Source organism: Patiria miniata, unplaced genomic scaffold (genome assembly GCF_015706575.1).
Source record: "Patiria miniata isolate m_02_andy unplaced genomic scaffold, ASM1570657v1 HiC_scaffold_7, whole genome shotgun sequence".
In the NCBI taxonomy this organism is placed as follows: Eukaryota; Metazoa; Echinodermata; class Asteroidea; order Valvatida; family Asterinidae; genus Patiria; species Patiria miniata.
Window position 1 is genome coordinate 7,664,379 of NW_024037074.1, and position 23,082 is coordinate 7,687,460.

Genomic DNA, 23,082 nt, shown 5'->3' on the forward strand with positions numbered 1-23,082 from the left:
CCTTTTTGGGGCTCAACGCGAGAGGACAAGATCCCGATCTATGCCGCCGCCACTGTATGTCGAGCACAACTTAACAGCCGGAGGAATGGAAAAGTTTAAAGCATAAGATTAAAACATTTTGATAAAGTCCCTTATCATAGGTTAATCCACAAGCTCAAATATCATAGGGTTCAAGGCTCCGTTACACATTAGCGTGGAAAAGCTCAAAAGATATAGTGCTTATATAGTGGTCAACTGTCATCTTCATCAATGCATGGGTGTACGTCCCTCGCCAGACAGATTATTTTGGAAAAGGTACGGATAAGCGCTTAACAAAGGGCATTGATTGTTACTCCTTCGAGGAAACAATAATGTACAGCGCTTTGATCTTACTAAAAGCGCTATATAAGAACCGGCTCGGGTAATTATCAGCACCCAGACTCTAAGCAGTCTTAAACAGAGTGATTAAAACCTCTCGAGCACACATTTATTCCCTTATTATAAATGAGGACCTTCATTTTTTATTATTATAAAAGAGGACCTTCATTCTTTGACTTCTTTCCGGTTTTACGCTTTTTCATGCAGCCCCGCAACAAAGACATTGTAAGATTAAAAACAACAACAACAACAACATTTGTGATGCTAACAATGTGTCCCCTTCCGTCACACCTCGACTTGTAAGAAATTATCGGCGCGGGAAGAAAGTCAAACTTTGCACCAATCACATGCGGAGTTTTGTCCCGTACGTATAAACCCAAAACAAATGGGGGCGCACTGTTGGCCCACCGCGCGCTGGTACCGTGACGTCGTGTTATATTTGGGGCAGGGAATTTCCCTCACGCATTCCACAAACATAATTGCGTACGTAGGTTAGACTTAAACAATTCCCGACTTTTGAAGTCAAGATCTGGTATTTTTCGTCTCATAAGCTTGACAAGTTAACTGTGCAGTACGTCTATACGTGTGTGAAAGAAATCGCCATGAACGTGATGAAGACTTTGAAGTGTGACTGTTGGGTTTGTATTCAGTTTGTGGTCCAACTTTTCTAGCAATACATGCAATAACATATCTTTCTTTTCAAGTTGCAAACTAGGTCAGTGTTAATCATGACTTTATACCGTACTTCTTCACGGCCAATGTCTGGCATATATAAAAGTGAATCAAGAATACTTTTCACCGATCACGCAGACAAGCACTGAAGCTAGCACACCGGCCTGGGCGCCTTAAAACTCTGTCAAAATAGAATATTTGTAAAGACATATGGCCAATGGGATTTTATGTCATGTATGTAGTACTTTAAAGAAAAAATAGGACAGTCACAAAGGATGTTATTAAGTAATCACTTTTCGTTTGTGATAGGCCCATGACATAATGGGGAGATTTGCCAGGAAAGCTGGACAATTCAAGCTATAAGTCAAATATTATCGGTTTGGGCAAACTTTGGGGTAACATAATAATACTGCTCAGTAGATATTCTCATGATATAGCTCTAACTAGTCTAAATCGTGTGTCAGCCATAGAGACATACGTTCAAGTTATAAATTCCCAAGTCACTAACCCGGACAACTTCCCCCACAGGACTCATGATAATCTCCCCAGAGAGGAGCGCCTGGCTCTCAACTCTTTGCGCTCTTGCACTGACATCATCATCAAGCCAGCAGATAAAGGTTCAGCTGTGGTCATCATGGATCGTCAGCAGTACATTGATGAGGCCCACCGCCAGTTGGGTAATCGCACTAACTATACCCGCCTTGACTCTGACCCCACAGGCACTTTCTGTCAAGATATACAACAGGTACTTGACGACATGCGATCACGTGACCAGTTGTCCAAGAAAGCTCACAAATTTCTTTCTCCCTGTGATTGTAGGACTGCCAGATTTTACCTTCTACCCAAGATTCACAAGGCTGGCAACCCCGGTAGACCCATCATCTCCGGTAATGGCTCACCCACGGAACGCATCTCCCTGTTCATTGACAGTTTTCTCAAACCCCTTGTCCCACAGATTTCGTCATACATTCACGACACCCCAGACTTCCTACGCAAGCTTGAAGGAATCAAGGACCAGATTCCCAGCACGGCCATCATTGGGACTTTCGACGTCTCATCTCTGTACACCAACATCCCACATGAGGAGGGTGTTCGTGCTTGCTCCTTGGCTCTGGCCAAGGCAGGACACACGACTCCTCCCATCAGTGATGTTGGCACCCTCATGAGACTTATACTAACGAAGAACAATTTTTCCTTCCTTGGTGAACACTATCTACAGGTACACGGCACTGCAATGGGCACTCGCATGGCCCCATCCATGGCTTGCCTCTTCATGGGTGACCTCGAAGAACGCATTCTTGCCTCGGCCCCATGTCGCCCTTGGATCTGGTGGAGATATATTGATGATGTTTTTTTCATCTGGACAAGCGATGAGGACAGTCTCTTGACCTTCACTAACCACATCAATTCCTTCCACAGAACCATCAAATTCACATCGGAGTTCTCGGCTCACCAAACCCACTTTCTGGATGTCACCGTCCGCAAACAAGGCAACTCACTAACCACTGACCTGTATTCCAAACCCACAGACACCCACCAGTACCTCCACTCCTCCAGCTGTCACCCCAGGCACTGCAAAACTGGCATAGCGTTTAGCCAGGCACTCAGACTCAGAAGAATTTGTTCTAATGATTCCGATTTCTCCCGCCATACACAGATACTGAGGAACAACTTGGTGGCCAGGGGTCACAGCTCTCGCCAAGTTCATCGTGCCATTGCCAGAGCTAAAGCTATCCCCAGAAATCTAGCTCTCACGGGAAAGGCCCCTGATGCCATGGCCAAACCCATGATTCCCTTGGTCACCACGTTTCACCCCAATCTCCCTCCCCTTCGCAGAATCACTAATGACAATCATCATATCCTCCATACTTCAGATCGCCTTGCCCGCGCCATCCCCAACGGCCCCACATTGGCTTACAGGCGTCCTCGAAATCTACGGGACTTGATTGTTCGAGCTGAAGTCCCTTCGTTAGATGCATCCCCTCCCACCCAGCATGGTACTTTCAAGTGCAGTTCCAGATGTGTTGTCTGCCAGATTCATATCCAGGAGTGTGACTCCTTTTCTGGCCACTCTTCTGTCACTACCCACAGAACCATTGGTAACATCACTTGTAACACCCCTAATGTCATATATCTCATTTCTTGCAGGGTCTGTGGAGTGCAGTATGTAGGTGAGACTAAGAATACGCTCAAGAAGCGTTTCTATGCCCACCGGTCAACGGTCAACACCAAGAAACTAGACACCCCTGTTGGTCATCACTTCAACCTGCCTAACCACTCCATTTCTGATATGATTTTGCAGGGCATTGAATCTCTTGGCCATCGCAAGGACTCAGTTCGCCTCAGCAGAGAGAAATTGTGGATGAATCGTCTTCGAACTATTCAACCACATGGTCTCAACATCCAACTTGGAAATGATTAATCTTTTTCTTCCTCCATTGTCTTCTGTTACAGATAATCCACCTGGTCCTCATTGTTTGTGTTTACCCATCTTCCCCCATCTTTCATCCCTTTCCACCTCCATACTGTTCCCCCCCCCTTTCCCCCCCCCTTCCCCCCCCCCCCCCCCCCCCCCCCCCCGCATAATCCCCCTTCACTCCCACACTCTTTTGTCCGTTCCCACTCCCTGTGACCTTTGATCCTTCCCCTTTCTGGTCCCTCCCCTGTTCATACCAGACCCCTTGTGGTTTGCCATCTCCCTTTGTTTCTATGTTCTCTCATCCACCCTCCCCTGCATCTTTCCTCACCTTTCCCACCTAATCCTCCTTTTGTGTTTCTTCTTTCATCCCTGCATGTTTGTGTGCACCCCCTTGTTAATGTATGTGCCTCTGTCATTTCTGTTTTAGCCTCTGAAGAAGAACTTGCTAAGTTCGCAACATCAGGCCACATTAATTTTTAGATTTATATATTTCAGGTCCACCCAGTCAGTAAGCAGTTTGCAGCAGTCTTACTTTTTTCATAATCTAAATCTAATTAGTGGAGCACTAGAACTACTAGTAACTAGCACTCCACACAGTAGAGCTAATAAACATTAGCTCACATAAACAACATAAGTCGGCCGGGTTTTCCCGTGTTCAGAGGGGCCAATTTCGTGAACTTGTGAACTATATAATAAGCAAAAATGGGTTACTAGCCATAATTTTATGTGATGTACTGGTACTGGTTCTCATCATCTAAATTTGCTCCGGCTGGGCAAACGTTTCTGCCTAGCAGCTGAAACTGCGCCAATTAAGCTCGACTACTTTTTTCTTATATCACTTGAAGCTTTGCATGGCGGATGAGATAAAAAAGAGAACACTTACTCACCCTCCTGAGGACAGCCAATAGAGCACACTGTCCGAAGCATACGTACCAATTTTTCAGAACCACACTTCTTCCAAGAAGAAATATCTTTCCACATGGTGTTACCAGAAAAATGTTCTCTATTTTACTTTTTTGCCTACATGATTTTGAAAGTTTGATTTCCCTTGCAGGTTTTACTTGCCTTGGTTGGAGTAGCTGTGTATAGGTCCGCCGTCGCCTATGAAAGCAATCTGAAGAGACATTTGCAGCCCCCAGGCGCTCTGCACAGCCAGGAGCCCAGGAGTACTACTGACAATACCTTCTTGCCCGGCCCAAATGTTAGTTTAACATGAAAAACAAAATACTTAAGTATTTTGTTTTTCATCTCTGTAATTTTATTTTTCAGAGATGGTTATGATTCAGAGATGGGACGCACTGTGTACGTGTTTATGGGGTAAATCGAGGACACACACGTGCAACATCATCAATGAATCAAGGATAGGAACCAAATCGAGAACGACCTCGATTATAAAACGTGTACAGAACCAATAAGAGCTGTTGCAAAAAAGTTAAGAGTATAAACAAAGGAAAAGGGAAGAGGAACTAAAGAAATTCCTCGATTTACACCATAAACAAATGTGTTTGTGTGTGTGTACCGGGTCGCGCAAGTATGGCACAAAATACTATTAAAAAAATTTTCTGAATGTGTATGCACTAAGCCATATTGCATCTTTGCATGAGCGCCAGGCACCATCGGCAATGTATGTGAATCTCCCAACTTTCCCTTTTTTGTACAGTTAAGAAAAATGCTCAAGTGAATGCATGATCGCACCCCTCTCGTACAAGTTTTTTGTTTATGAATAAACATGCACACTAGTACACACAAATTTGATGATTTCAAAACTGTTAAAGGCCTCATTGTTTTTTTAAATATCCAGGATTTTTCTTATATCAAATTTCCTCACTGAAATAAATGTATTTGACATTTGTTTTACAGGAAGAACTTTGTATACTGCATGATAGAGACATTCATGATCCAACGTACGAACATCGGGATGAACAGGGAAGGTTGTGTTGCTGTAGCGTCTGCAAACCAGGACATTACGCTCGAGAGTTTTGCCAATGCGACGAAGGGGAAACAATTCCTTCACCAGGGAAAGACACAGAGTACGTAAACAGCAGTTTGTTTTTGTTCAGTCAAATATTTCTATGCTTAGAGCAATGAAATTGGCACTCTTAAAATAGAAAAGAGAAACATTTGTGCTGGAAACTTATTACATTTATTTCTGGTAATAAAAACCATTCCTCAAAAGCATTTCGAGGCACTGCAGCTCGCAAGCCTAAGAATGTAGAGAGAAGACATAAGAAATTACAGTTTGAGAAGAGGAAAGAAAACCCCAGATTGATATTCTAGGGAAACCCCATGGAATCATGCAGGGACTGAAAACACAATCGACATGTTGGCCAAGGCAGGAATCTGAGTCACATTTGGTGGAAGATGAGGCAAGCTAAAAAAATAGCTACTGCATGACACACCAACCAGACTCCCAGCTAACTCCCTGATCATGAATCTAATAAGGAGCTTGCTGACAATTTCTTGACATTTTTCATTGAGAAGGTACAGAAAATAAGGACCCATGTGAGCTCCGAACATGCCACTGATGTCACTGGGCAGCTGCCGGCTCCCACTGCCTTTATCATGACTGAATTTGAGCAGCTTACGTGTGATGACGTTGAAAAGATCATCATGCGATTCTCTAACAAAGCTTGCTCGCTTGATTCCTTACCATCTTGGTTAGTCAAAGAAAATATTCCCTCATTGTTACCGGTCATCACAAAGATAGTGAATACATCACTTTCATCAGGTATATTCCCAATGAATCTCAAACAGTCTATTATAACACCTGTACCAAAGAAGAGTCCTGTTGATCATAACAACCTGAAGAGTTATCGTCCTGTGTCGAACATCCCATTTTTGGCTAAGGTTATTGAGAAGGCAGCGGTGTGTCAAGTCATAGACCATGTGGACAGCAACAATCTGGGTGAGCAATTCCAGTCATCGTACAAAAGACATCATAGTACGGAGACTGCTCTTCTCAAGGTCAGGGATGATATTCTTGGATCTCTTGATCGAAACAAAGCCGTCCTCATGGTCTTACTAGACATGTCGGCCGCGTTCGACACTGTCGACCATGACATTCTGCTACAGAGACTAGACAACCAATTTGGTATTCGTGGCACTGTCAAGTCGTGGTTTAGCACATACCTCAAAGACCGTTCAACCAAGGTTTCTATCAAAGGTGATTTTTCCAGAGAACACATACTCACCTTCTCTTTGCCACAGGGTTCCATAATAGGACCCCTTGGTTTTATCATGTACACAACACCGGTTGGGGAAATCATTCGTGAATTTGAGATCGGGTTTCACGCATATGCCGACGATATTCAGCTATATGCCGAATTTGAGCCTCGAACTGAGGGTGATTGTCAGCGCGTGCTATCCAAGCTATCGTCATGTGTTTCCATGATTAACAAATGGATGATTCACAACATGCTGCAGTTAAACCAGGACAAAACCGAATTCTTTGTCTTTGCCAACAGCCGTATTTTACCTACATTCTTCGACCTTAAGTTGAAATTAGGTAGTCTTTCTATTCCTGTTTCCAAGTCCATTAAGAACTTAGGTGTCACCTTGGATGGTTCTCTAAATATGTCCCAGCAAGTTAATTTTCTTTGCAAGACCATTAACCTCCACATACGCAATCTCTGGCGCATTCGCCGATTCATCACACAAGCTGCCTGCCATCAGGCCGTCAGAGGTCTAGTTCTGTCCCGTCTAGACTATGCCAACTCTCTCTTGTTCGGTGCTCGTGATTCAGACCTTAAGCGCTTGCAGCGCCTTCAAAATAAAGCTGCTCGGCTAGTCTTTGCGTGTGGACGGGACCAGCCCTCTGCTGGCCTGTTGGCAGTGCTTCACTGGCTCCCTGTCAAGCAACGGATCTCCTTTAAAATTCTCACCCTCATATACAAGTGCCTTCATGCCCTATCCCCATCCTACTTGACTGATCTTATACAATTACTCAATGCTTCAGCTTCCCACAGACACCAACTCCGCTCATCTTCTGATCGCACCCGGCTTTCTCTCCCAAGATCCAACAAGAGAGCCGGGATAACTCTTTCAAGGTAGCAGCGCCACGTCTTTGGAACGAGCTTCCTGTTGATCTGAGAGAGGCAGAGTCGGTGTCAACTTTCAAACGTTCTTTAAAGACCTTCCTTTTCCCAGATCTCTCTTAATGCCTGTGTCCCTCCCCCCATGTAATGCCTGTGTCCCTCCCCCCATGAATGTTGTTTTTGTTGTTGTTCTATTGACCCGACTCCTCTGATTTTTTTCGCACCCTTTTGTTAGGCGCTGTGATCTTGGTAGAGCGCGTTATAAATATTCTGTATTATTATTATTATTATTACTTGAGAAACAATTTGGTAATAGAACTGACCTGGAAATGCGTTCAGAGTTCAAATAATCATAGAAATTCCAGTATGAAATTTTAAGTTTAACAAATAAACAATTTATTCGACTCGCAAAGCAGGAGTTAAAGCCTGGTGAAATATTGAATTGGCATTTGTTTTCTTGCAGTTGTGTCCATGTTAATATTGGTTTGCAGTATATGGATAAGCATAACAAATGCACCCAGCCCTATGAATGCTCCGCACGCTGCAATGCCAACCAGCATAAGGTACAATCAATATTGTAATGATTCCATCAATACACAATGGAAAATTCTTATAGAACAAGGTCGCTGTGATTGTGTTTCCCGTTTTGGAGCACTAGATTTGTGTCATCAAGTTGTTCACTGCTTGGAATCTGTCAAGTCAACTTTTGCATACTTCCTAGCATATACATGCACCAATAGACGATACATGTATTTACAAAAACATTTTTTTTTGGCCGGGGGTGGGGTAATGTCGTGTATTGTGCGCCGATTAGCGGGCCAGCAATAATAAATTCAAAAAGTGGGGAGGGCGTAGGGTCTGAATCTGATGCAATTAAGGGGGTGCTTTAATTGGAATCCATCCCCGGGCCATTTTTATACGTATATTTATCATCATGTCATGAATCTATGGAGGGTTAAAGAGAAAACAAATTTCAGCTTTATGAATAACAGATTATGAAAAGCTGGTTATTTGACAAAGGATCAGTATAAATTAAAAAAAAGTTGTGATATTTCTTTGGTTTCTTAAAGGTGTCAGATTGCACCCGCAGAGCTGATCTTCACTGTAGGTGCGATGAAGAGTGGTTCAATCCAGACCCTTTTGACACTGGCAATATACCCAAGACTTGTCGGCAAAAACCACACTGCTATGCTGGCGAAGAACGGAAACAGAGTTAGTTCTAGCCTATATTGACTATTTAGATTATAGTGACTATTGTCAGTCATTGACTCAGTAGTCAGAGGATAGTAGGCTGGACCTGTGCTTCCAGCAAAAAAAAATTCAGGGTAAAAATGAGGGATCGGGTTTGTTGCATGTTAAGGCAAATTTCTAAATGTATGATCAGTCATCACTCTTGAATTTACTGTTAATGTGAGAAACATAAAAATGACAAATGAAAGAAATTCTCCTTTGATTTGTTTCCCTTTCAGTTCAAGAAGCAGGCCTGTTTGAGTTCATCTGCGTACCTTGCCCCAGAGGTTATTTCAAAGCGATGGGGGGCAAATGGAAACGCTGTGAACCTCACCGGAATTGTCTGATTCGACAGGGAAATGCCATTGCAGATAACGTGTGCCTGAATGATGATGTAGCAGCCTCGCAACCGTGCCCTACTCCGGAACCTTGTGTGGTAGAACAGGCCTGCAAGCAAGATGCCAGTTTGCCCACACCAAGTCCAGAACTACCAGAACAAAGCAAGTTTTGACTTACTATTATATATGCTACTATTTTTTGAATGAACTTGACATTCAAGTTGGCTTGTCATAACAGTCGTCAGATGTTGTCACAAGTCATCACAAGTCAATTACAGGTGATCACATGCCATCACAAGTCAATCGTAGGTCAATCACAATTCATCACAATTTGTAAAAACTAAAGTCATCATAAGTCATCACCAGTGTTGTAGTCGAGACCGGATAGTCCGAGACCGAGACCAAGACCGAGACCTGAAGATTCGAGACCGAGACCGAGACCGAGACCAGCCCCTTCAAGGCGGACCGAGACCGAGACCAATATGGTCCGAGACCGAGACCGAGACCGCTGATAATAAATAACAATAGTCGAAATAAAAAGAACAAGACACGTTATTATAGTTGAAAAATGTAACCTTTCTATTCACAAAGAATACAGACCAAAATTTTGACCAGTGGCAGTGTTGACAAATTGATACATGACACCTTACTTGAGCAAAAAGTAGTTACACTTAAGAAATATGGGCTTTGACATGTTGTCTGCACCCAATCGTGACAAAAGTAAAAAGTTAAAGGTAGATGTTTCATCTGTTATAGGAACTCGGATCCTAAACTCCACAGTCACCCCTTGGTTTCAGCTATGACTTCTAACGGATATAAAAGATGCAATTTTAATTTTACATTGCCTCTTTTTTCCTAAAATAAATTTAGGACTTAACTTCTAACAAGACTTGTGTACTTGATTTTAAAAATGGGAGCTAGAAAATGTTGAATTATTTTTTAAATTTTTGTCATAGAATGTGGACTTGTACATGTAGACCCACAAGTTGCGAGGTGGTAGCCAGAATGTGCCAGATATGGATTTTTAATTTTTTTCTGAACGGGATTTTAATTTTTGAGGAATAATGGGGTACTTCAAAATGAGCAGCCAGAAAATGGGGTCTCATCATACACTCTCATGGCAACAGTGAGTGGTAACTGGTAAGAGTGTGTGAGTTCAAAGCTGGAAAATCAGGTAGAAAAATTTACTTTTTCTTCAAAATACTGTCCCAAATTAAAGAGAACATTGTGTGGGGTCGAAAATATCACTAATTTGAAGCACCTCATTTATTATCAGAATACAAAATGCAAGTGATTACGCCCACAGGGGTGGGCTAAACTACACAATCCCCGAAAATGGTTGACCCTTATTGCATAAATTGTTACAAGTTTATACTTTGCTTTATGTGGCCGACTCAAAAGATAAATGCCGAACTTGTTCCAAATCGTTCAGTGACTGGTACTGCTGCAGCTTTACATGTACTTTGGGGAATTTCCAACGTGCAGTCGAGTCCAAATCGACCGCGATATATAACAAGCTTGATCTACGGGCTAGCAAATGTTTTAAATAACAACGGTACTGAACGAAGTGAACACAAAGTAATCGATCAAGCTGTAAAAGCTACATATTGCCGGTCTCGACCCGAGACCAGCCAAAATATCGAGACCAAAGGGGACCGAGACCGAGACCAAGACCGAGACCACAGCTTCCGAGACCGAGACCGAGACCGAGACCAGCAAAAAGTGGTCTCGAGACCGGTCTCGAGACCGAGACCGGTCTCGAGACCTACAACACTGGTCATCACAAAGCATCACAAGTTATCACAAACCAAAACAAGTCAATCACAGTTTATCCATAATTTACAACTGAAGCAAGTATAACTTAATTACTTATACCCTGATTCATTTGTGACTTGACCTGTTGATTTACTTGACCCCAGTTCTACTAAAAGGGCTGCCGATAAAGAAAATTTAACAAAATTAATGAAGTACATAAACAACTAGATTAAATCTAGTTCTTCAGGTGCTTAATTACTTTTGTCAAACTTTCTTTACAAATAATCAGTTTCAAAATAGTTGATAGTCATTATTGTCAACTTGTGTGTATGCATGGTAATTATAACCCTTCATGTATATGTTCCCTTGCATATCATGTTCTTTGACCAAAGATGCTCAAGTATTACAGATATAATTGATCATTTCTGCCCATCACAGGCTATGCAACAGATAAACCCACCGACACTCCTGAACTAAGAACTTCAGAGAGCACACCACCTGCAGATGAGCTGTCAAAAACATCCGCTCCAGTTGAACATGTAGAAGCTGACACTTCTACACCCAAACCAGGTGAGTTGCTCAGAAAAGGGAACCAGAAATATATCACCCTGTTATTTTTGAATCGAGGGAAGGGGAGGGGGGGGGGGGGGGGTCTTGGGGGTCATGTATGTACGCACCCCCCCCCCCCCCCCCCCAATGGTTCCCTCCCCCTACACAAAACGACACAACATTGGCCGCTTGCTAAGAGAGTCTTATCTTTTAGAGTATACGGCTTTGTGAAATGTGAACTTGATGAACAAAAAATTCAGAGCACCCGGCCTCTTTAGTGTCAAAAGGCCTGCATTTTGAATTTGCAGCACTTGCCTGGCCTGGAAATGTTTGGGGAAAAGTTGTTGGTCTCCCCTCCTTACAACATGTTGGTACCCCCCCCCCCCCCCCCCCCCACCCAATTGAAATAATCCTGGCTACGCCACCGTTGTGAAATGCTGCCCTTTTGAAGATAATATGTACTGTGCTTTAAAATAAATGAAACTGAAATAAACTCCCTTCAGCAGACAAGCTATCAATTAACAACTAATTACCAGTGTATGTTGCATTTTTGTATTCTCTAGATAAAACCATGCAACTTATGTGAGTTTTTTTAATTTTTTTTTTTAGATCCACTGCTTGCCTGTGCGTGGCATCCAGAAGCTTACATTGCATTGGGAGCAGCTGGAGCAATACTTGTGTATGTCGCTCTACAGTTTGCATTAGCTTGCTATATCCGGTACAAACAGTACAAACGTGAATATGCTAAAATTAAACCCTCCAAATGAAGTTTAGTTAGATCAGATTTGTACGGTTACTGACAAAAAGTCAATTACAAGTCAGGTCACTATGAATTTACAATTGATGAAAATGAGTAACCTAGCTTGTACCTGATGACTTGTAATAAATTCTGGTGACCTCATTGCAATTCCAGAATAGAATAGAATATAATAGAATAGAATTCTTTATTGTCATTTGTATATAAAAAACATACATTGAAATTCATTATGGCCTATGAATGCTTGAATATAGCAAGAATAAATGTCCCTATATAATTCCTTGCAACATGCTAAATTTGTGTGCTTTAATTAAAAATAGAAATAATTACACAAACCAAGTTTTTTTTTAAATAACCGTCCTTTTGAAATGTCTTTGCTTTTCACGTTCTTTTTTGAGAGTTATTTTTTTAATATCCATGTACTTAGCGTATGTATGCCTTTATATAATTTGTGCCCACTTTATGTGATGAGCCATATCATGTCAACCAATTTATAGTTACACAATAGTGAGTGACTTATTAATTTGCACCCAATAACTTGTGATCAATTGAAATGACCTCATTGCAGTGATTGAATTACAGATATATAAATTCCTTGCAACATGCTAACTTGTGTGCCTTAATTAGAAATATAGATAATGAGACTACCAAGTTATTTGTTTTTTAAATATAAATGATCCTTCCCTTATTAATTCAAACCTAAATAAAGATTAAAAAATCTTTTCATTGCTTTTCATGTTGAGTATTTTTGAATATATTTGCAGACTGTAGTGTGCAGTTTTCTATCCCTTCTATCCATGTACTCATTTTATGCCTTTTTATAAGTACTGTGTGTGGTATTGTTAACTCATCAGTCCACTTCATGTGTGGATGATCCATTTGTCATGCTTACCATGCATATTAGTCACACAAAAGTTGGTTTCTGTAGTCTAACTTTTCTATATTTCCTATTTGTGTCATCTTTTATTCTTATAAACAATGGAATGTAAATATATACCACATTGTAATTTTCTATTTTAAAGATTGTATTCAAATAACTTATGGCTGACATATTTTTGTAATTGAAATTTGTTTACGTAATATAAGCATTTTATTGTCGCAGAAATGAAGTTTGGGTTTAGTTTTAATAGCTCAATTAAAGATAATGCGCACGTGTTGTCTGGTAATTGCTGTCTTATTACTTTCTTCAAATAACACCTTCCAATCGATGGCTTAATGATTAAGGCCCATGAAATCATTTGCAACTGAGCAACCTTTATTAAAGGTAAAGATTGCGGGAAGAATGTTGCATTCTGAAGGTCAGTCATTGCAAAATGTTGAATTAAGACGTGTATCTCAGACTGAGAAACATTTCCAATTTTGTGGAAAAAAAATACTTTGAAGATGCTCTCAGATAACTCTCGACTTAATTGTACACAACCACTAAAGCAACCATCGGGATACTACATTAATTCTTTCCAAGATTACATTTGCTGCATGTACTGTACCACTGTGTTGGAGAGGCCATTGTTAATTATTTCAAAGTCTCTTTTTTAACAGTCGCACAAAAAAAACATGTACGTTATGTACCGCGACCCCGCCCCCCGCATGCTGCAGGCACATTATGTCAATGATTGAACAATGAGGGCAGCATACAAGCCAAACAGCTAGAGGTCGAGCGAGGGCCACGGTGTACGGATCTGGACTGGACCAAAGATCCGCTTGGTGTGGACGGTAATCCGGCCATCGACAGCATTTGCTAAAAAGTTTCTTTCTGCTGCATGCTGTCAATTTGTTCTCGATCTGGCCAGCCGTAAATGTGTTAGTTAGATAATTAACAATTTGTTGCAATACCGTCATCAATACAATGGCTTGTACTGAAGTGACATGTAAACGTTTGGACGTCAGTTTAATAGCAGTTTTATTTTTACTTTTTGTGCAAAACTTCGACAAAAGTTTCAGCCAAGACACTGTGGAGTCTGTTGTGACATTTCACGAAGCGACAACTCGTTTCTGGCCGGCTCCGGATCCAAATCGCTTCGGCGTTGCCTCAAACCTCCATAACGGTGCTGCGAAAAGTCAGGAGAGATTCACTAGAAACCTGTCATCCAGTTTCAAGACAAAAGACGGTCGTTCTGTGGCCGTTTTTGACGATGTTTTGGAGTACAAGACGCAGACTACTTTGCAAGACTACATCCATTTGGCTGGAGTGTGGAGGTAATTTAAGTAAAGAATTCTACTTATCTTTCTAGAACTTTGCATTGTACCATGTGTACGTAGTTCTAGAACTTTAATGCACTGTACGTGCTTGTTGTGTCATTGCAATCATTTTCATCTCTGCCTATTTTCCCTAAAATTATTTCTTGCTTATTTGTTGCAACTAATTATTTGATTCTTTTTAATTTTGATTTTTTTTGTAAAATAATTTTTGATGCAGATGTCATCATGATCACGCCATTTTTTTTAAATAAACCTTTCATACATCAAAATTGTGCTGTCATCTTTCCATTTAATATCTCTTGACTGACGAACCTATCAGTCTCGGTAATTTAGCCTTTCATTTGTGAATTTCTCGCAAACTTTCCCTCCGCGGCATTCCTCGAGAAATTATACAAAGTTTTCTTTGTTCCTTTTCTCTAATTGCAGGTTTCATGGTTACAACAGATCAACTCATGACAGAAACTCAAGAGGTTCAAGCGGCATTCCTTGGATGTCTTCATTTGATACAGAAACATTTGCCAACTCGGAGACAGGCAGACGTATGCTCGGCCTGGTGACCAATTTATCTCAAGCTTGGCAGAGGAGTGATGATGACAACAAATTTGAACCTTACAAAGTTGTCTGTAATATCCTGAGAAGGTATTTAAATAGACTTATCTTAGCAAGGTCCACATATACAAGCCCAAAGGTTTGAGACTCTCAATAATGTGTATGGAATTTGAGACTCTTATTTTGGAAGGAATTTGAGACTGCATGTGTATGAGAGTCCCAAAACTTGAAATTTCCCAGAAATGACATTCCAAACCTTTTCTTTTTCATTTTCTTAGAAGTTACTAAATTATAAAGTTGGGTAGGGGTACCCGATCCGATAATCTGAAAGCGATTCGTGACATCAGCGGTCAGGTACTCTGCTATACTACCAGGTTTCGACAGACACCACTATAAGATGGATTTGATCAAAACACCGCAGGATAAGAACTTTAAATGAACGCTATCTTAATAGTAAACTTTTGCTTGCTTTGAAAGGGGTGATATCATCTACCCGCACCGAGATGCTCAAAACAAGGAGACTGAGCTCACGGCCCTGCTGTACTTGAACCAACTCTGGCGTAAGAACGATTACGGAGAACTGCTGTTCCTAGAGGAGAGTGACGTGTTTGCGACCATCGGTCCAAAGTTCAACAGGGTTGTCGTTTGGGACAGTTCAATCGGTAGGCTTCACTGTTTTGGGTCAATCTCTTCTCCCCTTTTTTATTATTAATTATTAATCATTTCTGGTAATGAAACCAAGGATTCCTCAAAAGCGCCCTAGGCACTAGCTGTAGCTTGCAAGCTTTTAGAGGTGGGAGGAAAACCCTAGAAGAATATTCTGGGGAAAACCCACGGAATCAGGCAGGGGCTGAAAACCCAATCCACATATTGGCCCAGGTGGGATTCGAACCCGGGTCACAGCAGTGGAAGGCGAGGAAAGTACCGCTACGCCAACCTGACGCCCCCTTTTGAGTAGGGTTTAAGTCTTATGACTTAAACCCTACTCAAAAGGTTTAAGTCTTATGATCAGAGGGTCAGGGGTTCGAATCCAGCTGCTGGTCATATGTTGCGTCCTTGGGCAAGCCACTTCATCCCCACTTGCCTCTCCACCCAGGAGTATAAATGGGTACTGGCATTAGCTGGGGAGTAGCCTGTGATGGACTGGCATCCCATCCAGGGGGAGTGGGAATATTCTCAGTCATTCCATGCTGCGGAAACGGGAGATAAACACCAGAGACTTGCTTTTCCTTCTGTCCGCAGACTACCTGACCAGACCGCCAAGCATGGCATTCAAGCAGTCACAATTCTTTCTGATGGTCCACTACACTCGGAATCACACCAAAGCACAACAGTACAAGCAAGCTAGAATACAAAGCACGGCAGAACGGAAACAGGCAGAAGCCGACTTGTTTGCCACAATGAACAAGCCTGTCTCAGAAAGCTTGGATATTGGAAGTCACGTCACCATGGTATATATTTAGTTTGGGATTCTACTCAAAATGTTTTTTAGACTTGCTCACACCACCCCTGTGCTTTGGTTTTAACAAAGCACTATTCTTCATTGACATTATTTGTGTCTCAGTCATAAATATTGTACTGGCCTTGAGTATACAGGGGTATGAAATCTCAGCTTTAAAGCTGATTTCAGCTTTTTTTGTTTTGGAGTTCAGTTTTTTCTTCAATTGCTGTGCACAAAAGTATAAGAGATTCCCAAAGTTCAGCTTTTTTTACACCTTTTTCAGCTGTTTTCAGCAATTTTTATCAGTGGTCACTCACAGCCCTGAGTATAATAAGACTTATGTTTATTTTTAATCCAAGTGATTGGAATTTGTCTTTGGAATTTTGAAATGGAGCATGGAAAATTCTTTTCATCTTTTTCAGGCTCAATTTGGCACACTGATGTTATGAGTTTCCCCTAAATTGGATTTGGGATAGGAGTTTTGATGTATTCATTTGTTTGTGGAAAGTTTTTGTTGAACTTTTCATGTGAAGTTGCACCTGATGACCCGATTTGTGTCAAAAATAGATTATATTTTGAAGACTGAACTTGTTTTGTTCTCAGAAATATGTGGCGAAAAACAGCAAAAAGGTCTTTGTGTTTGACGACCTCTTTAGCTCAGAGGATCTGGACAAACTGCGAAAATTCACTGCCAATCATGGTAAGATTATGGCATTTTTAAACAGTGTTACTTAAGTTTGTATGTAGTTTGCCTATGTTTCTGCTAATGTTGACAACATGCAGACTCTTCGTGACCGTTCATTAGAATTCTATCTGTGGAATATATATTGTGGGCACTTTGCCTCTCAGATTTGTTTTGATAATCATGTATTGTCTGCTCTTAATTCATCAATCCCTTCGCCTAAAAGTGGGACATTTTGGACCAATATGCTCTCCTTTCCAACAAAATATTTCCAATGTTTACTTGTTTTGATTTGCAGGTAATTACTTCTTTGATGACAGCATAGATAGTGACAGCGATAACGTTCAGTGGATAGCAGGATTCAACATTGATGACTTTGTACAGAGTAGAATGTGGAACATCACTAGACAGGTGGCAAGATATGTATCAGGTACGGAGACCATTGGACTTGATCATGTACAGTATGTGGCACAGAGTTGTGATCACGTCAAAGCAATATCACAAGTCATCCCAAGACATCACAAGTCATCACAAGTCATGACAAGTCTTCACAAGTCCTCACAAGTCATCACAAGTTGTCACAAGTCCTGTCACAAGTAAATCACAAGTCAATTCACAAATGGAAGTCCAGTCACAAGTAACAGAGGATGAAAAATAACAAAGAAATTCCTTTATCAAAGATTATTTGAATAGATTGTGAGTTGAATTGGGACTGCATGACTTTTGATGGACTGATCCGACTTATGTATCTCGGCTGCAACATTGTTGGTTACATGTTTATTGTTTTGAAATTCTCCCTAGGCACTGATAAGTGGTTTCCATATGACATCGCCTGCAACATCATCCGAGCCTATGACCACACCCGCATCCATGAGGATTGTGAGAAGAAAGAAGATGAATGGACGTTCCTTCTTTACCTGACACCAAACTGGACGGAGAATTACTACGGCGAGACGGTGTTCAGAGAAAATAATAGAGACGACTCGGAGTATGTAGCAAGTAAGCAGCCTAAGATAGTGTGTGAAAGTTTATCTGTGTTGATATAGATGTAGTTCAAAATGATGTATTAATTCTATGTGGAAAGATGGAGTATTCTAATGCCATTGATGGTCGTGTTGTAAGTGAAAGGAGAATAACAGAAAATTTTGTAATAAACCTGGAAAAGTTTCTCATTCCCAAATTCATTGGGTGTTTCTTTTCATTTTATTTTTCACTTTTCGATCTCTACACAAATTTTCTTCGCCTGAAATGTTAAACCGAGATTCCCGCTATTCATTAACAAGATAACCCATAAATTATGAAGTTTGCGGGTAACACCATATGGAAAGAAATGTCTTCTTGGATAAAGTGTGGTTCTGAAAAGAACCGGCTGGTTGAGTGTAGAACTCGACGTTTTGGACAGTGGGCTCTGTTCGTCCTGAGAGATAACCCATGTAGAATTCTTGACCTTGTAGACACACTGGCACTCTCCTATGACCAGGTTGTAAAGGGCTCTTTAGCTACGTTGACCCTTTATTTATTGTTTCTCAATCTGCTTGCAGGCGTTGTACCGCGTTACGGTCGTGTGGCCATCTTCCAAGGCATCATTCCCCACTCGGCCCGGCCACCCAGTACCCTCTACACAGGAGCAAGGTAAACACTAAAAGCCTTATCACCAACAGCCGGCCAATAACACGCAAAATTTGCCTAGCATGAAAATAGTCTGGCTTATCTTCTTCTTAGCGTGTCCACAAACATCAAATGTACTTCAGCCATTGTTGGACGCATTTTTGGGCTATATCATTGTAGACTGCAAGGTCGTCTGCTGTGCACACTTGCTCCAAAACAGGACATTGGAGGAGATGCTGCATGGTCTGGGGTGCAGTTCTACAGTCGCAGATTACATCTCCGGCAATATCCAGATATCCCCATTTCTGGCTTATAAAAGCAGGTTACCAGCCAAAACTCCATGTGATGTATATTGCTTGTGAGCCTGAGTATGAAAATCACATGGAGTTTTGGCTGGTAAACTGCTTTTATAAGCCATGTAATTGGGCCCACCAGCTGGTCTCATCGAACATGAGTGTAGGCATTGCGTACTTTCACACTTACAATGGTGTGTAGAGGGGTCAGCTGTAGATTTTGGATTTTCTACCTGGGTAGAGCCTCTTGACCCTGGTCCTGACCAGGGTTGGATTTTACCTGTGTAGAGCACCAGACCCATGTTAAAACTGTTTTGGATTTTTGCTAGTGTGAAAGTGGTTCCCAAAATCTTTGTGTTTGTCCAGTGTTTAAATCATGGCTTCATTAGGGTTAAGGATAATTACACGCTTGTTTTCTCAGAGCCAAATTCACTGTTAAACTAGTCACTTTTATTAGTATGGGCTCCGTGCGCCGACGAAAGAGGGCGCCCTTTTACCTAGCAACGACGTCCCATAGGTGGGACATTTCGCTGGTTTACGCGCACCGTTCCATATGTGTGAGGCACGTTCACCAGGGGATTTTTTACAATGAACACGCAGTGGCCGCGCTTCGCGTCAAATGAATTGCAGTCAGGCAAGATGGCGTCGGTCGGTCACCCCCATCTGTTACTTCCTTTGCCGGTGAGGGGGTACTTGTGAACGGAGCGGATATCCCCAACTTTTAGAGTTGGAATCGAGTCGGTCACAAGTCATCACAAGTCAATCACAAGTCCTCCAGTCTCAAGCCAAGTCGCAAGCTATTCAAATGAACTGTGTTAATGTTCTTTTTTGGTTTTTCCTACTATCAGAGGTGTCCTTGGTTGCGCTTTCTAACCTTAGGAAAAGGCGCGTTACAAATGTTATTATTATTATTAAAGGCATTCCTTTGTTCTTGTTAGTCCCCTGTTGATTGTGACCAGACTTGTGATTGACTTGATTAACATGTTAACTTTGACGTGTGATAGACTGACTTGATTAAACCTCTGCCAACTTCACAGTGTAAACCCCAAATCCTGTTTTTCTTGTTGGTATATTAGAAATAGAAGTCAACGGAGGCGTTCATACATTTTCTTTTTTTTTTCTGATGATAATTGGTGACAGGTTGAGTTTTGCCGTCAAGCTTTCTGTCAATCCTTGGGTAGCCAGAGTCAAGATGTTGAAGCAGGAATTCGCTCACGAGGAAAGCATGCATCAATCAGTCCTGTCTATCCTGAAATATTACAACGTGAGCACATATAACAATCGGGGGGGGGGGGGGGGGGGGGGGGGGTGTATTTTAAGGGTGACGAGCCACAAGTTGCTTACCCATAAACACCTGTACTATTTTGTGTTACATTGTATTTGGGAGGTTTGGGGCAGAATGGGGAGCTATAGGTGGGGCGGTTGGGGGCGGTGGAGCCTGACAGTGATAGGCTAGGCAACCTTTGACTAGCTTTGTTTCTGATGTGCACAAAAACTGCACGTCTGTTCATAAGTTTCATAATAATATTTATTTCAGTCTAGTCTGCCATTGTGAAAAGAATAGCCTGTTCCTATTGAACTCCAATGTGAAAGATTTGTTTCAAGGCCTCAATAGTAATTTTACACAGTGTGGTCACACATTTTTGCATAAAATGTCGTTTTACAGCAGTTTCACATGTCTTGCATCTCTCAAAATATCAAAATATTGGATTTTTGTGTGGTTACTAGTTTTAGACTTTTTGTCAATTTTTGTTGACATAGGATGCAAGTTTTGAGGCTCGTTACAAGAAGCAGCTGATCAGCACAGCTCAAGACATCATGGAAATAGAGCAAGAGCAGAGATTGAGATATCTGAAGGATCTACAGGAGTTACATCTGACTGGAGAAGATGCTGACAGAGAAAGAGAGGAAGAAGACGATGAGGATGATGATGATGATGATGATGGTGATAGGGAAGAGGAGGGGGGAGATTTTGATTTTGAGGAAAGTTATCAACGGGACGATGAAAATGGTAAGTGCAGCTGAGAAAGGTAGTACAAAGGTTTTTTGATACTCTTTCTTTCTGAGGCGGTATCGGTTTTAAAAAGTAAATCTGATAAAAGAATTGTGGACCATCTTATTTGGTGTACTAGTTCAAAATCTTGTACAGATGTGACTTTTGCCATTAAATCATACAGTCTGAAATCAACGCATTCAGATCAACTAAAATCACTAGGATTAATAATGGCAGCGCGCAGTGTTAACCCCAGTTTTCTACCCAAACACAAGTCAGAAATTGAACCCTTATATGCTATGTGCTGTAAGTAGTGCTGAAATTAAGTCGTATAACACCGAGTTCAAATTGAAGCATATATGTGACCTGTTCTGTCAAAAGCAGACACTTCTGGGCAGAGGTTGAAATTGAGATCTTGAACATGTCTAAGATATACTATAAAATTTTGAAACCCTAATTTGAGCTCTAAATATAGTATTTTTGATGATTTGTTAAGGTATAGTATATCAGTTAAAGAAATGTCACTTGAAACAGGTCTTAAAATAGACCCCAAACTTTATTTGCCATTTTCTCTGTTTTCCAGTTTTCGACACGAACTTCAAAATTGCATAAATTTGCCCAGGAATGTCCGGTTTCAAAAATCAAACCACCTATTAAAAGGAAAATGTACATAACTTAGCAATATGCAAAAATCTCATTTTTGACCTGATGCCCAGAAAGTCTGATTTTGACAGAACAGGTCACATTTTGTTTTAAAAAAAACATGAATAGATGAACAAGTCATCTTGTCTGATCTTTGTAAACTCATGTCTTCCTCATTCATCTTTCCTCATTTCTGATTGCATTAACAGAGTTTCCAGAAATCAATCTACGTAAAGAGTACATCTACAATCTGATTAAGACGCTGAACCCTGATGCAGAGGCCTTAGCGACACACTACGCACAATTCCTTAAAGACCGAGAGGTCATGACCCAGAGGTACATGCAAGAAATTGCTCAACTCTTCTGATAATCCCAACCTTAATTAGTTCGTTTTAAGCGGCAAAACACAGTGATGTGACTTCCACCTAGACTGGCTAACATTGCATTGATCTATTAAATTGCATCGACAGTAGTTTTTTTTTACAGTTTGACCGTGGCGGTTGTAGTTACGTGCCAACCTTGCCATCTTTGTGTGGATCTGAAAATAAATGAGGTTCAGACAATGCAGGTTGTGTGAACCTTGTGTGGACTAAGCCAGGTCCACATAAGGTTTTCCTTTCTCTGGAAAACAGTTTTAGAGGCAGTTTTGGGGTTAGGGTTATCTGTCGCAAAATGAAGAGGTACACTCAAGGAAATTGTGATGAAAAAGATTGGGTTGAACATGTTGAAAGAGTGTTCACAGTTCGTGTAAAATAAGTTTTTTCTTTTACCCACTCGAAGACATAGGAATGTCCACACTAGATGTAGGTATGTAAGGTATAGGCCTGTGTGCACATATACATGTATGTACCGTTACATGTACATGCAGTTGTAGACTATATTTTTTTGCAATAAGTTGACTACTGTTATAAGCACTATACAGTCGAGTCTCGTTATAACAAACTCGTTCGGACCAAGCCAAATTGTTTTTTTTATATCAGAATTTTGTATTAAGAGGAACATCAGTCCCATTCATTGTGCACATAAATGCACAGTCGGGACCAAGGCTTTATGTTTGTTATAACCAGAATTTTGTATTAACAGAGTTTGTACTAACGAGAGTCGACTGTACTGCCTTTTGAAGACCTAGCCTGTGGGGTGCTGGCAAAAAGGGTTTTTTGTTCCAATAAATGGGTTTTGATATCAGCCTCTACTTATTAACTACTTGAGATCAGGTACAAGTTACTTTCCATCACATGTGATGTGAACTGTATTTTTTCTTTTTTTGGTGCTGTGGGTTTATGTTTAAAAGTATAATTTATCAAGAATAAAATAGGGTAATCCACTTATAAATATGTAGACCGAAGCTTATACTAACCTTTTTTTGTTTTGGTAACTATAGACATTTATAGGTTTGATGTCAAGTCCTCACATTAATCATTAATATTTTTTGTATAATTTTGCCTAAAAGATTTTCATATACTCATATATTTTCCTAATTTTTTTTGAAGCAAATGTACCATTCTTGCTGGTTTATATTTTTGATAATGTAAGTGACTTTGTCTATACATACCACATTTTTAAC

At 41.0% G+C, this 23,082-nt stretch overlaps 2 protein-coding genes across 2 annotated transcripts; both read left to right on the forward strand.

Annotated features, from left to right (window-relative positions):
• The first annotated feature begins 766 nt into the window (after window positions 1–766).
• Window positions 767–13,277, forward strand: LOC119718873 (tumor necrosis factor receptor superfamily member 1B-like). The gene is made up of 8 exons (XM_038188298.1): window positions 767–995; window positions 4,503–4,649; window positions 5,309–5,478; window positions 7,946–8,045; window positions 8,553–8,694; window positions 8,952–9,212; window positions 11,244–11,375; window positions 11,964–13,277. Exons 1-8 carry the CDS (start codon window positions 960–962, stop codon window positions 12,119–12,121), a joined length of 1,146 nt encoding a protein of 381 aa, XP_038044226.1. The 5' UTR covers window positions 767–959; the 3' UTR covers window positions 12,122–13,277.
• A 554-nt stretch (window positions 13,278–13,831) lies between these two features.
• LOC119746140 lies at window positions 13,832–22,412 on the forward strand. The gene is made up of 11 exons (XM_038222943.1): window positions 13,832–14,307; window positions 14,737–14,949; window positions 15,337–15,521; window positions 16,102–16,310; window positions 16,904–17,000; window positions 17,281–17,412; window positions 17,784–17,981; window positions 18,524–18,614; window positions 20,024–20,147; window positions 20,645–20,894; window positions 21,728–22,412. The coding sequence occupies exons 1-11, from the start codon at window positions 13,958–13,960 to the stop codon at window positions 21,883–21,885; spliced, it is 2,007 nt and encodes a 668-aa protein (XP_038078871.1). The 5' UTR covers window positions 13,832–13,957; the 3' UTR covers window positions 21,886–22,412.
• The last annotated feature ends 670 nt before the right edge of the window (window positions 22,413–23,082 follow it).

Coding starts and splice junctions, on each gene's coding strand:
- LOC119718873 (XM_038188298.1), top strand. CDS start 960: ATGAACGTGATGAAGACTTTGAAGTGTGACTGTTGG. Junction 8,695..8,951: donor TGGCGAAGAACGGAAACAGA/GTTAGTTCTAGC, acceptor TTTCCCTTTCAG/TTCAAGAAGCAGGCCTGTTT. Junction 9,213..11,243: donor TCCAGAACTACCAGAACAAA/GCAAGTTTTGAC, acceptor TGCCCATCACAG/GCTATGCAACAGATAAACCC.
- LOC119746140 (XM_038222943.1), top strand. CDS start 13,958: ATGGCTTGTACTGAAGTGACATGTAAACGTTTGGACGTCAGTTTAATA. Junction 14,950..15,336: donor GTCTGTAATATCCTGAGAAG/GTATTTAAATAG, acceptor TTGCTTTGAAAG/GGGTGATATCATCTACCCGC. Junction 16,311..16,903: donor TTGGAAGTCACGTCACCATG/GTATATATTTAG, acceptor TTTTGTTCTCAG/AAATATGTGGCGAAAAACAG.